The sequence below is a fragment of the Cavia porcellus genome, unplaced genomic scaffold, assembly GCF_034190915.1.
Source record: "Cavia porcellus strain 051 isolate PalLab524CR breed Dunkin Hartley unplaced genomic scaffold, mCavPor4.1 scaffold_6, whole genome shotgun sequence".
Taxonomy (NCBI): Eukaryota; Metazoa; Chordata; class Mammalia; order Rodentia; family Caviidae; genus Cavia; species Cavia porcellus.
In genome coordinates this window covers 79,214,950-79,230,406 of record NW_026947489.1, presented here as the reverse complement: position 1 = coordinate 79,230,406, position 15,457 = coordinate 79,214,950, and the positions used below count along the sequence as shown (strand labels likewise).

The 15,457-nt window shown below is 37.1% G+C and overlaps 1 protein-coding gene across 7 annotated transcripts in view; it reads right to left on the bottom strand.

The window, feature by feature from the left end:
• Ssh2 (slingshot protein phosphatase 2) overlaps positions 1 to 15,457 on the bottom strand; it is a 245,482-nt gene that overhangs the window by 70,553 nt on the left and 159,472 nt on the right. For 6 of the 7 annotated variants that reach the window (XM_013152202.3, XM_013152201.3, XM_063251110.1 and 3 more), the window contains one exon: positions 3,984 to 4,087. In XM_013152202.3, the coding sequence (XP_013007656.2) occupies positions 3,984 to 4,087 (104 nt within the window). Of the gene's footprint in view, positions 1 to 3,983; positions 4,088 to 4,826; positions 4,847 to 15,457 lie in introns of those variants that run through there. The other variant, XM_063251112.1, reaches the window with a different exon arrangement.

Here is a 15,457-nt window from a genome sequence, read left to right as displayed (position 1 = left end):
AAGATGACTGACACTTCCATATAACCAAAGGTACCAATATAATCTGTTCTCATGTTAGTCTTGGAATCTACCTACATTTCTCTCATGTTAACTTCACAGCTGTGGATTATAAGGTGACATGTGCAAGAAGTGGAGAGAGACAGGAAGAAAAAATAGATTGGGAATAGATGTGTTTGTCTAAAAGGTCAAGAAGTCTGAGAGCCTTTCCTTCAACTGCCCTCTCTTAAAAAATAGTTTTCTTGCCCCACTCCTATACCTGCCATTTTCCTGTTGGCGTCTTAACTTCGCTATTGCAGAAACTTTCAAATTTTATTTTACTTTTTTAAGACACTGTCTTGCTAAATACAGTTATTTATTATAACCCAAAGTTGGAAACAACTCAAAGGTTCATCATCTGATGACTGAGTAAATAAAATGTAACATATCCATGTAATATAGCATTTATTACTTGATCATGAAAAGGAATAAAGTAATGTTATATACTATAACATGGGTGACTCTTGGAAACACTATGCTAAGGTAAAGAATCATAGAAAGGTCCTCTTATATGATTCTATTTATATAGAATATCTAGAAGTCAAATCAAAAGATTAAAAGTAGATTAATAGTTTCTACAGTGTAAGGAGTAGGGTAGAAAGATGAGGAACAGACAGTGAATGCTAATGGGCATGGGGTTTCTTTTTGAGGGGATGAAAATACTCTAAAATTAGACTGTGATGATAGTGGTACAGTTCTGAATGCACTAAAAACCACTGAATATGTATATTATAATGGTTAAATTGTTGAATTGTATCTTACTCTGTTAAAAAATAGAAGAGTAAGTGTGAAGTGACAAAGTATTAGGTATTGACAATGACAAGTGACCAGAGTTATAATTATAATTGAGGTAAGCAGTTGAAGCTTTCTAAAAAGTAAATTTTCATTGTCCTATCTGGATAAATAACCAAGGAAAAGATTTTTCAGAATAGAAAAATTCTGGAAGAGAACCCTCGATACTAGCCAAAGTACTCATTGTAGGTGTTACCAGTCTAAAAATCCAGCTAGCTTCTTGAAGGTCAGACAAAAGTGAGGAGTCCTACTCTCATAGTAAGGCTTCTTACATGAACTGGGTATGTTTGCTAGCTATGAAAAGTATTGCTTTAAGCAAACTGAATATTATTTGCTATTCGGAAATTGTTCTTCTCAGGGACTAATGGAAGTTATATACCAGGGCCTCCTACATTTTCGCATATATTGTCACTGCTAGGATATAAATTTCAGATGTGTGTGATTTTAAGGACTTTTCTATATTCCTTTAGAAGACTGGCAGATTTTCATCCAATAATCTTTACTGCAAAGTGAGTAAATGCCTATAAGACTAAAACTTTTGGAGGTTGAGGCAGGAGAGTTGCAAGTTTGAGCCAGCAACTTAGGGAAATCTTACGGGGAGAGAGAGAGAGAGAGAGAGAGAGAGAGAGAGAAACTAGGGATGTAGTTCAATTTGAAAACCTTGGGTTCAACCCCTAGTATCAAAAACAAAATAGTATTTGGATATTTTAGAAAGCAACCACATAAAAAGTTCTAACCAATCCAAGCAATAAGTATATTATGGTTCATGTTTGGATGTCCTCCCCAAAGCCTCATGAGATCATGGGCGGCAGGCCTTTTGAAGGAGGCTGAGCCTAGCATTTGTGATTTTTTCCTTGTCTAGCACTGGGATTGGTGGTATGAGTGTTGAATCTGCCCAGCAGTGGGTGGTCTGTCTACAATGTAAGGGAGAAGAAGAGGCTTGCTCTTCCCACTTTTGCTCTGTTGCTTTGCTGTCTTCTGACACTTGAAGTGTTGTCTTTATGTCATGCCATCCTGCCTGGGAGCCAGCTGAGTATGGACTGAAATCTCCACAACCTGTAAGCTAAGTAAACCTTTCCTTCCTTCATTTTGGGCATCAGGTATTTCGTCCCAGCAACAAGAGAAAACTAACAACGACAACACAGAAGGCAGTATAATTAAGACATAACATAGCTCTGATGTGCTCTCTATTCTGCCAACATCTTTTAATTTCTGTGAGTTCAGCCAAGCAGCTTTAGTTTATGCGAAGTGATGGCTTTTTCCAAGCTGCTTTTATATTTATACTACTTCATCTACTCTCGTCTGGATCACAAATCAAGACTATCCAGCTTGTGTTAAATCTGCTTTTCTTTTTAGTATAGGGAAAGCTACGTGAACAATGTCAAGTACAAATCTGGGTGGCAGTTTGAGTGTAAAAGTCTCATCAAAGAAAAGCCAACCAAGGCCAGGAGTTAGGGGTCACCAACCCCACTTAACTATTACATGCACAGGGCAGTTCTCCTGACATCTTATCAGACAAGCTAGATTTAAACCAATGATTGGTCTTCTTTTTACTGTAAGTGATAAATATCCACACCTAATAGAAATACAAAGCTTAGCTGGATCTATTTACTCTATACATTCAAATTTTTGATGAAGTATGCTCCTCCTTTTCCTTCCCAGCTCAGTTATGGGCATTGAGTAGGAAGGATTTATAAAACATAACTCAAATGAAATATTTTCTTTTTTTTTTTTTTTTTGGTCTTTTTCATTTTTATCGGTACCAGGGATCGAACTCACGACTGCCTGCTTGCAAGACAGGCGCTTATGCCGCTGAGCTAAATCCCCAGCCCCCCAAATGAAATATTTTCAAAATATTGTTTCTTCCTCACTTTAAAAAAATTTTCCCACTACTAAAGTACTCGTGGGAGGATAATACTAACAAAATGGATTATAATTTTGAACTGCTACATTTGTTACTTGATAAAAGCCCAAATGATACAGAGACCACTAAAATAGCTGAAATTATCTTGACTAGAGCTAAATTCAACTTTTGGACCAGCGGGATCCAGTATTTCTGGTATTTACCTCTGCCCTGCACATTCAAGATTTGTAGTCTTCATTGTTTTCTTCCTGGTAACTACAATTCCTTCTACTCCTGGAGGCCACAAATCATCAAAAGGCATATTTATGACAACAAGCAATTACCTCTTTGTGTAGTATTGATCAAGATTATTATTCTACTCAGATTCACTTTTATTTTGAGATAGAGTCTCACTATTATAGTTCAGGCTAGTTTTGAACTAACTATGTAACCCAGCCTGGCTTTGAACTTGTGGAGATACTCCTGTATCAGCCTCCCAAGTGCTGGGATTACAGGTATGTGTTACCATGCCTGGTTCTTAGGTTGATTTTTGTCTTCAAAATGACAATTCTTGCCAGTGGAGGGGAAAACTCAGGCTGTTTATCTTCCAAAGCTGTGGATACTGACAAGCCTTTTCCCCAGGGACACACTTAATGTTCATCACATAAGTGCACTTAACTTTAGAGAAATCCAACACGAGGAAATGCAATGTATATACTATCAATAGTGGATACTTCAAAGCCAGATTTTACATTTACTCTTGGAATAATTATCTGATGTCTCCTTGTTTATCAAAGTCTTTCAGATTAAATTTTCAGCTTTTTATTTGGTATACATTCAATAAGCAGATTCTGGCATGCCATAACAGGTATTTTAACATGTGATGTAACAATCCCTTCAGCAGAGTATTTTTGTACTTTCTCATTGTTATTCCAACAAAAAATTTACTGAGTATCTACTGTGTGTGAAAGGCATTCTGATAAATGTTAGAAAAATGATGATAGCTGAAAGAAAAGTGAGCATAGCATGATACAATGCTTGCTTTTTTTTTGGTCTTTTTGAGACAGGGTCTCACTGTGCAGTTCAGGCTGGCCTTGAGCTCACTTTGTAACTCAGGCTGGTCTTGAACTCACAGATCCTCCTGCCTCAGCCTCCTGACTGCTATGATTACAGGCCTGTGTCACCATGCCCGGCCACAATGCTTGCTTTCATTATTAAAAAATTTTTGGAATAATGGGAATGAGGGATTCAGCTTTAAGACAAAGCAAAAGACAAGGTAATCAAGAAAAAAATAATTTGTGTTCAGCTTTACCTGCATGCTTGTTACGTCTGTGGCTGATTCTTGGTGTGGATGAGCCATTTCCCCTTGGCAGAAAAAGTGCAGCACCTTTGACAGTTAAAAAGCTCTCGCTGATGCTATAAGAAAAAAATGTTAAAAGAAAATAAATTAAAAGAACAAAATTATGGAGGAGAAACAAGACCTTTTTAAGGTTATTCCCTATTCCTTTTTCCATAGTTTCAACATCAGAGGGTAAGTAAGAACAAAATCAAGACAGACTGGGTTCCTATGTATAGCATGGTCCTACCTATTACAATTTTTCTGACACAAACTTACAATACTGGGGTCTGGGGGTTTAGCTCAGTGGCTTAAGTGCCTGCCTTGCAAGCGGGTGGTCACCAGTTCAGTCCCTGGTACCGATAAAAAAAAAACATAATACTGTACATAAAATATATGATAGCAGTTAAGAGTGAAAACTCTGTAACCAAACACAAGGGTTAAGGCTCTAGAACCAGGACTGGGTTTGAATCCTAGTCTGCCACTTTCTCCCTGAATGAACCTTTTTGGGTCTAAATTTTCTCATCTGTAAAATAGCGATAAGGCTGGGGATTTAGCAGGCTGGGGATTTAGCTCAGCAGGATAAGTGCCTGACTGGCAAGTGTGAGGTCGTGAGTTCAGTTCCCAGTATCATAAAAATAAAATAGGAATAAATACTGATAATAAAAGGTTATGTGATTAATGGTTATCACTAATGATGTCCACCAATAGTGTCCTGTGCTGATCTGATTATTATCAGATGTGAAATGTTTCAATATTTAGTTACTAATGATAGATCCACAAATTTGTAAAAAGGATTTATACTTAAAATACACACACCACATTATAGTGTTAGCTCATGGGCTGGAGATACAGCTCTGTGGCACAAGCACCTGCCTGGAAATTGCAAGATCCTGAGTTTGATTCTAGGTACCAAAAGAATAGAAAAGAAAAGAAAAAATGTTAGCTCAGAATTTTATTCTCATCAAACAGAATAATAGTTATGCCATGCCAGGAAAGATGTGGAAGAGAAGTATATGAAGAAAACACGGTCAAAAGGTACAGGAGTTCAGCTGGGTGGGAGGAGTAACTTCCAATGTCCTATAGTACGAAAGATTATGGTTGATAATTAATTGCATAGTTTCAACTTAATTAGTGAAGACAATTTTGACACAACACAAACAAATGATTAATATGTGACGTAAAAGATATGCCAATTACCTTGGTCTGATCATTAAAGATTGTATACTTTATTGAAATGTCACTATGTTTTACTCCCTAAGTATGTACAATAAAAACATATTTAAAAATTTTATTCTCACCAACTTGAATCCTCACATGCATTGAAAAGGAATAATGCACAGGAAATATATTTAACTCTCTGGACTCTGTCCCTCATGTTAATATCATCATTTTTATAAGTGATAATACAGGTAGAAGGCAGGAGGGCTTGTGGATGCCTATATATCCAGCACTGTGGAAGGCTCTCAAGTTTGAGGAGAGCCCAGGCAACTTAGCCATTTAGCAAGACCCTATCTCAAAAATTAGGATGGACCTCAGCACCACAAAAAAACAAAACAGAAAGAGAAGCAACCACCACCTAAACTGGCAGAGAATTATTCTTCAAGATAGAGGCTATTCAAGATATGATTTCAAAGGATAGTCATAGAAAATATCTAATTTATTTCATGTGAATAGAATAAACAAGACTTTCGATGTTGCCCACAGCATAGGAAAAAAGAATTAAGTCACTAATGGCAAAATATAGAAACACAAAATGGAGGATTTCTAGTTTATCAATATGATATTGCTATTTAAGGTTAGCTAATATATTGTGAATGACTGCCTATTCAATATTTTCAGTTGGAAATCTAACCTAAATTGAAACTCTTGGGCTGGGGAAATAGCTTAGAATTAGGGTGCTTCCCTAGCATGTATGAGGCCCCAGGTTTTATCCCTACCATTGCAAAAAGAATCCTAAACTTTCATGCTTACCTTCTACCAACTGGTCCCAGGCTCACCCAGCTGGTGGAGGCAAATATGTAATTGTCATCCTTTCTTTTTTTCCTACAATATGTATCTAATCCATCAGCAAGTCCTATGATCTTTACTTTTAAATATATCTTTAATTTGCCTATTTATTATCATTATCACTATGATCATCATTTCTCATTAGTACTACTTTTAAAAAGCCATTTAAAAATAATCAATACAGAAAATTTTAGGAATATACAAAAAGTAAGAATAATATGAATCCCCAAATTTCTAGCTTTAATTTATGGTTATTTTGTTTATTCCATATTCTCATCCCCTTCACCTAGATCCTCTACAGCAAAAATCATAATAGGTCTATCTGTAGCTACTTCTTTTCCCCTACTATTCAGCAAACAGCAACCCGAATGATTAAAAAATATATAGATCAGAGCCAGGAATTTACCTTAGCTGTACCAGCGTCTGCCCAGCAGGTATGAGGTCATGAGTTCGACCCCTGGTTCAAAAAAAAAAAAAACCAACCAACCAAAAAAAAAAAAAAAAAAAAAAAAATATATATATATATATATATATATATATATATATATATAAAGATCAGACAATCTTACTTCCCTGCTTAAACAGCTTCCCCTCAACAGCTTCCCTTCAGACTTATAAATGAAATATCAATCTTTAGTTTATTCTTCTTTTTATGCCCTGATCTTGTATCATCTCCCTTTTTGTTTTCTATGTACTAGTGGCACTGTTTTCAGTATTTCATGCCTCCTCCTCAGGGCCTTTGTGTCTTTTTAGGTACTGGGGATCAAACTCTCACAACCATGTACTTACAAGGCAAGTGCTTATGCTGCTGAGCTAAATCCCCGCCCCTTTGTTCTCTACTTGGAAGATTTTTCTCCTAAACTGAAATTATTTAAGTCTCAACTACCATATCACCATACTCTTATCCCAATCAAATTTTGTCCTATTGTTCTGTTTTGTTTCCTTAAGGATATTTATTATAAGCTAAAATTATATTCATGTATTTGTATCCATGATTAGAGTTATTGTCATATAACAGAATACAACCATCATAAGAACAAGGACTTCATTTTGCTGTATCCCCAGCAGAAGAAATAATATAAGATAAATACTCAAAAGAGTATTTATCTAATATAAGATAGATACTCAAAAGAAATGCAATGGATAGTTTGTTCCAAGGGTTTTTTTTTTTTTTCCACAATCATGTCTATTCTAGTACTGCAGCGTGGATTATAATTAAGGACAAGTCTTATATTTAAAAAATAATCATTAGAGAACTCAATGTATTTGGCAGCTTATGTATTAGATTACAAAAAATTTGATGATAAATTACTTGGCAAACTTAAAATCACCTCTATAATGTCAGTTAGTGACTTGGCTTTGCCCTTTAATAAAGTGCCATTATGCTGATAAAATACGGCAACCTGCCAAATAGATTGGGATATTTCTTCTAGAAACAAAACATAAGACTACAGATGCCACTTTAAAAATCTGCACGCTGTCTGGGAGAGCTGCCTAGATTTTGTTTTGTTTTCATCTTTAAATAAAGCATTACTCTCTTGTGGTCTGTTGCACAAGCCTTGCTCTGGTCACATCCGTAGTGTGCACATGGCACCCTGCTGTGGGTCACTGTTTTACTTACTTTACGGGAACAACCTAAAACAAAATGTCTGAGTGACAGGATAAGTGGGGTACACCACAGACAGGAAATGAAATTTACACTTCTGCCAACACAGCAACTATCTGCTTTTACTAAATGAAAATATCTTTAAAAATAAAGGCTACATATTCTACTTTTTCAACCAGGCAAAATAGCAGCTTTGGGTACTCTGGTTTCCAGTAAACAAAGCAGTTATCTAAATCTACAAAAGAAGTATATTTGTTGAGAGCTTAAAACAGCTGAGCATATATATTTTAATCATTCCTTTTGTGAGACAGAGATAGCTTCTCTTTGACAAATAGTTTAAGAACTAACTTCTGGGTTTTGAAAGTTCTGTAATTGTTTATGCTGTGAAGCATACCTAAGTACATTTTTACTTTAAAGCACATCTAACTGTGTTCTTCAAAATGTATGTAGTGCTTTCATAAGGATGAGGGCTGGAATGGTAAATGAGGGTCCTTGGTTAATTCAAAACTAGCTGGACTCGAAAAATTCCTGATAATAAAGAAAAGACCAAGAGTTGAATTCAGGTGTAAGGTAAAAGGGGCCTTTCTATTTGAATTATTTACAGAAATCTCAACAATCAGGGGCTGGGGATTTAGCTCAGCGGCATAAGCACCTGCCTTGCAAGCAGGCATTCGTGAGTTCGATCCATGGTACCAATGAAAAGGAAAAAGACTAAAAAAAAAAAAAGAAAAAAAGAAAAAGAAATCTCAACAATCTTTTAAGAAACAACAAAATGAAAAAAAAAAAAAAAAAAAAAACAGAAACAACAAAATGCACAGAAGACTCAGCTGGGCCAGAAGACTGCTTACTAAGCGTGAATCAGGTTTCCAGAGAGTTGTGGCAACACTCCGGTTGGTAAAATCAGTCCTCTTTATTCCACAGCCTCAGATCATGACTCTTCAGTTATCACAAGAGTCAAAAGGGAACCTGTAATGGTGTGGTTGATTACAAAAATTCTTTATCAGTACTGAAATGGAGACAATGTCATGGAATTGAAATAAAAATAAAATTCACAATCTCATAGTTTAGGTAAATCAAATTCAACCTGAAAAAATTAAATCTAAATTTAATTTCATTTACTTTAGTGGAAGGTAAAATAAAGCTTCGTATATCTTTCCAGAATGGTAAGGGATTTATTTATGTAAATATCAGCCTGAAGATTCAGTTGATAGAGTCATTCTCTAAGTAAAAATTTGTACAAAAGCAGGTGAGAACTTGTTTGCATTTTCTGAATCAACTAGTTCTGTAGACTTGGGCCCAGAAACAGGACCTTCTGTAATAGGCTGTACTGCCACCATATGAGTCCAGATACCTAAATCAAATATAAACCCAAAGGAATCAATAACCCCCATGGGAAAGTAGAAAAAGATAAAGAGAATACCACGTTCTCAATCTAAATGTGAGGGATGATGAGCTGCTTGATAACACTTGGAGGACCACCTTTCTAACTAAGTCAGAGTGAAAGTTCTCCAGAGTCTTGATTTGTACTCACCTGAAGAATACCTATTATTCCTTTTGCCATATGATCACTTGATCAACAAGGGAAAAGTCATCCCTGGTTAGATGTACGAAATGAGCTAACAATAGTTAACTTGACTTGATGCTTACTGGATGCTGGGCACTGAGTATTTAGTTCACTTGACCTCCATGACAAACCTATGAAATAGGTACTATTTTTACCCCCAATTCGCTTATGAGAAAGTGAGGATCTCAGAGATTATAAAACGGACAAATAGGCAGACAGATAGACAGATTGATTAATCTGTAGTCCTAGGATGTGAACCCAGGGACTCTGTGCTGAGCTATATTCTCAGCCTCTTTTTACTTTTTATTTTGAGACAGAATCTAGCTAAGTTCCTCAGGGGGCTCAAACTTCTGATTCTCCTGCCTCAGCCTTCCAGGGATTATAGGTGTGGGCTACCAAATTTGGGGATAAACCATTTGCTCAACAGAGTAAGCGTTAAAGCAAGAGTTCAAATCGGGAACAGACTTCAAAGTCTATGCTCTGAATTACTCTTTATTGATTTATTTTTTTAAAGGTACCAGGGATCGAACTCATGACCTTGTGCTTACCAAGTGGGCATCTGTGCCACTGAGCTAAATCCCCAGTCCTCTGAATTACTCTTATGTTGCTCTAGTTTTGGGAAACAGTTTATGGAAGATTAAACACAATGTCTTTCCTGCAGGGCTTTGCAATAGAAGATAATTCAAAAGTAGAGTGAGAGCAAAGGATTGGGATCCATCCAGCTCTTACCCCACAACCCCACCTCCACCCTCCGGCCAGAAACACAAGGAGGGGAATGGAGAACATCTGGCTCGGAGATGAAGCGAGTCAGTCTGGGCATCGGAGAGCTGGGATCTCTGCTGGGAATGATGGTATTTCAGCCCCAGAAAAGTGGGGGGAAAGCACTGTGTCTGAAATACATTTGAGGAAGCACTCTTTGCTCATCCTTTCTCATCCAAATTACTTCCTAAGCATGACATTAGGCAGTTTCTTCTCAAGTAAACTGTAGAGGAAAAAGGCCAAGTAAGGTGAAACATACTTAGCTGTGTGAGTTTGGAATAATCTTTGAGGAATGTGGTCAGGGTGACCATCCATGACCAGCAGGAAGGTCATGGGAGCAAAGTAAAGCGACAACACACCTGGCCACACTGCTGAGCGCTAGCTGGCCGGAAATTCTACTGCTTTTATCTAACGTACACAAGGAGAAATGGGTCATTTACTATGAACATTTTTATTTGAAAGTCAAAATTAAAGAAATAAATTTTCACATTTATAATGATTATAATATCAAACTCCTTGTTTGCTATTTTTTCCTGAAGCCAAAATTTATAAGTAATTATTGTGTCATACTGACTACATACAATGTTATTTTACAATGTGAGTTGATTGACATTTATATTGAATTAAAAGATGCATAATCTGAACTATTAAATTTTTCTCATAAGGAATACTCATATAGAGGAATCTTTTGAATCTGTTCTACTCACTCAATGCTTTATTTTCCTTCTTCTGATAGTTTTCCCTGCTTTGTTGTTTACATTTCAGATTTAAGGTGCTAGTGCAGCTTAGTCAGTATCATTAAGTGGCATGGAATTCATGTCTCCACTTAAGTGTAAAAAGAAGTTTCACCACAGTGTAAGAAAATTTCATAAGAAAATTCAAATTTTAAAAAGCTGTGGGGCTGGGGATTTAGCTCAGCGGCATAAGCACCTGCCTTGCAAGCAGGCAGTCGTGAGTTCGATCCCTGGTACTGATAAAAACGAAAAAGACAAAAAAAAAAAAAAAAAAAAAAAAAGCTGGGTGTGGTGTGGTGTGTGTCTGTAATGCCAGTACTTGGGAGACTGAGGCAGGAGGATCTTTGAGAATCAGAGACCAGCCTGGGCTACAGAGTGAGCTCAAGGCCAGTCTGAACTGCATAGCAAGACCCTGTCTCCAAAAGACAAAACAAAAACAAAAACAAACAAAAAACCAGAAAAGAAAGGAAAATTTAACTGTCAGGCCAGATGCCAAGGGATTACAGAACTATCAATACAGGTGCTGGGGGCTGGGGATTTAGCTCAGCAGCATAAGCGCCTGCCTTGCAAGCAGGCAGTCGTGAGTTCGATCCCCGGTACCGATAAAAAGGAAAAAGACAGAACAAAACAAACAAACAAACAAAAAAAACCCCAAAAAAACCCCAAAACAGGTGCTAACTAAAAATGTTTGGATAAAAAACAACAGTAGGTGGGAAAACAAACATGGTGGCGCATACTTATAATCCCAGGAGGCTGCCGTAGGAGCTCAAGCTTAAGACCAGCCTGGTCAATTTAGCTACACTTTATTAAAAAAAATTTAGCTAGATTTTATTAAAAAAAATACTGAGTAGAGATCAGTGGTTGAGGATCTCTGGGTTCAATCCCCAGGACCATAAAACAAAAAAATAAAACCACAAACCCCTCAAACCAAAACAAAACCACCAGGAGGAAAAAAGTCATTGACTTGATGTATGAAATCTGTCTGCAAAAGGTCAAAGGCATACTTCTAGTTAATGAGAGAAATGTGATTTTGTATTCCTAAAGGAATTCAGGTTGCAACAGAAGAAAATTCAAACCCAAACATCATGCTGTTCTCTATAATTAGGTATTTCCATGCTTAGTCAACTGACTGTACTAGAATGGTGGTAATATTAAAAAGGAGCCCTCTCCCCTAGGGTGTAAACTCTCATGCACAAGCTATAAATGCAGGCCGAAGAATTAGTTTTCTCCTTATCAGCATACAGACAGGTTGAGGCACATGCACAGACCAATTACTGGCAAAGTAGAGCCCTAGTACTCTAGTTCTTACTCATTAACTACCATCATTAGGCCACTTTAGTTCAGCTACCTTCTACTTAAACCCTGTTGCACAATGCCCAGCACAACTATACTCTGATACAGCGGTTTGTTTTCCCCTTTTTGACTTTTTTCTATTGAGGGGGTGAGAAGGAGTTGGTTCAAGACTAGAAGACAAATTCTAATCACAATGAACATTCCTGGTCTTTTCCATATAGATCATAAATGGGAAAAAAAACCCAGAACGGTTTCTTTTATTCTGATCCCTGTAAATGTTCATTTACTGGTATGATATTACTTCATTTTTATCTCAAATTTGTGCAATTTAGAAATGTTTGGTAGTTAGGCGTGTAGCATACGTAGAAGGTCTTAGGTTCGATCCCTTGATAGTTAGTTGATGGAAACAACTTTACCAGTGATCATACAATTCAATCTTTCAATGTTTACAGCTCGGGGGCATGATTGGTTTGACATTTTCTGTCCAGCTAATCTGTTTCATCACCCTTGTCTTCTTTTGGAAAAGCCACCAAAAGTATATTTGTTGGCCTCCAACTCTGTAACTAAGAAAGGCTTTGCAGGAAGCTGGAATATAGTTTAGGCTTTGAGATTCTGACTCTTTGGCAATTGACCTAAAGTACAGTAGGGTCTGGCTGTGTCACTGCAGGGTGAGTGGGGAGGTTGTACCGGTTGTTTTTCCTTTTGGTGGAACTGGGAACTGAACTCAAGGCACTCTACCACTGAGCTATACTCTAGCTCTTTTTATGTTTTATTTTGAGACAAGGTTTTACTAAGTTGCCCACGCTGGCTTGGCACTCACAATCCTGTAACTTCAGCCTCCTGAGTGGCTGAGATTTCAGGTGTGCCTGCCTGGCCATGGTCTTTGAATGTCCCTGGCTTTGCCTATTCTCTGACCTTGGTCTATTAGCCTTCCATACACTAAGAGACCTCTGACATTCTCTGAAATAATTTGCTTAGATGGTAAAATTCATTTCTGAGTTTTCAACAGAGAATCTGTAACTGAAATTCAGAGAAGTTAACCACTTGCCCCAGTCACACAGCTAGTTAGCTGTGAAATTAAATTAGCCAGGACTAAGCCCCATGTCATCTGACACCCAGAGTGGTACTTTAACATTCATCCTGTGTTAGTTGTTATTACAACAGGACATATTGCTGACCTAATAGTGTGAAGCAACTGGCAGTTAAAAACACATCTGGTTAATTCATCTAAAGAGAACAAAGGCAGGATTTCACTGTGGAGCCATGTGTGATGTTTGTTCTATTTTTCAGAGCATCCTGACCACAAGATTCAGGTCTAAGTGGGAAAATATTGAGACATGTTCTCATGAAGCAAATAATTTCATACTGCCTCTTTAAAGTTGTGCCCTTTTCCTTTAGGAAGTTTCTTAGATATTAATTTCGTTTTTTGTTTTTGTGTGTGTGGTGCTAGGGGTCAAATGCTCACAAAAACTGGATAAACTTTGTATCACTGAGCTATATTCCAGCCTTAAAAAGTATTAAAAGTAATGTGTCAAGAAGCCTACAAAGAAAGGCAGGAAAACCTACACTGGCAAGGAAGTGGATGTCTGTTCAGCCCCTGTTTTCTTTCCAGTCTTTTCTGAAGCCAGTATCATTTCTTTTTAGGTGCTACTTGGCCACATATCTACTTCACCTCTTTTCAGGGGTTTAAAAGCATTTAGTTTTTGGTTTGGGTTTTAAAGGCAGTATTACCAAACAACACAATTAGAAGGCCTTTAGAGAGGGTGTAGGGCAGGACTTCAAACAGTAGCAGGTAGGTATGTTTTATGAGACTAGCACAGATCTAAAATATTTTTGATTTCAGAATATTTTCATAAGAGCAGATATTGGCTGGTTCCTCCACATGGCCCTCAAACACTTTTTAATTCTAGCTAAGACTGAGTCTAGACTTTTCCATTATGCTATAGCCACCTTCTTCTTTTTAAAATTTTTTTTGGTGTGGCACTGAGGATTGACCATATAGCCTTCACACTGAATTATATCCCCAGTCTCCCAGCCCTCTTTTAAGACTGGCTGGAATTTGTGATCCTTTTTGCTCAGCCTTGGTAGGTTTACAGCTGTGTGCCACCATAATGGCTACCAATGCTTCCTTCTCCTCTTGCTCTCTTGGTTGCCCTAGCAAGGCTTAGCCTCAGCCTTATCTCTAGCAGCTATCCAAAAACAACCCTCCCAAACGACACTACCACAAAACACATATGTACCAATGAAAGCAGTTGGTGTCAAGCAACTTCCCAACACACACTGACCACATTCTAGTGACTGATAGTGGCAGAGGGTTTTGGTTTTGAGAATGTCTTCCAAGGAAAGGAGAAATTAGCCCAAAGGAGCCCATTTCTCTCCCAAGCTGAATTAAAATTTTTCAGTCCTAAATTCTAGATTCAAGTGTTTTTCTTTTGAAAGGGAAAAGCTTCAAATCTCTCTTGATCCAAAAGCAAATGACCTGACTAACTCTTTCCCAGTATTTAAATGCTAGATACACTGGTTACTAAGAGACATGACCAATATTTCTTGGCACTAAATTTAAAATAGTGGGAATAAACAAACAAAAGGAGATTAACTCAGAAAAACTCTCGGCATTTGAAAAATCATTTCATTTGCATGATTCAACAAATGCCTTCTCAGGTATTTATACACACCTGCAGAAGGAATGCAAGCTAGGCTTTCAAAGCATTTGGCCAAAATGTTAAATCTGTTTTCAGTCCAATTCTTTTTCATCGTTGGAAAGACCTCCTCTGAAGTCCAGATCGTGTTCTGTTCTTTTTTTTTTTTTTTTAATTTTCTGACACTCTTGTTGTTATCACTTATTAATCTCTTCTCTTCTTCAATCTCCTTTCATCCTGATTTTTACTACAATTTTAAAGAGATTCTACTGTTCACATAGATGAACATCTAAGAGTTTTGTCCTCCAAATTGCTCATCTTACTGGTCTTCGAAGACTTTCACCTGGATTCTGTTTAATAGATTTATAATTCCCAATGTCCTTGTAGAAGGCATGCAACCTTGAAGAACTTGATATCAGAAATCAAACTCCAACTTTATGGCTATAACCACTTCCCTTCGTCTTCTGAATGCCATATGTTCTCTGCTCTTTAATCCAAGGAAGATGTCTAATACTTTGATTATTCAGTTCTTCCTAGGTCACCAACCTTCTTTTGAGTTTTCTTTGTTTCCTACTCTCATGTTCTATTTCACAAGTGGTTTTCTTAAGTAGCTGATTTCCTTTTCTAATACTATAGCTTAGAACTATAGAAATTAATGTTATTTATTATCTGTTTGAGTGATGTGATCCTTGACAGCAGAAACTATATATCTAATGTTCTCTACCATCTAGCACAATGCCTAACAATTAATAAATATTAAATAACTATATATTGAATAAATGAAAGAAAGGCAGCCTAACATTAAAGATCATGAAATCATGCTTTTGGGTGCCACAGCACACCCA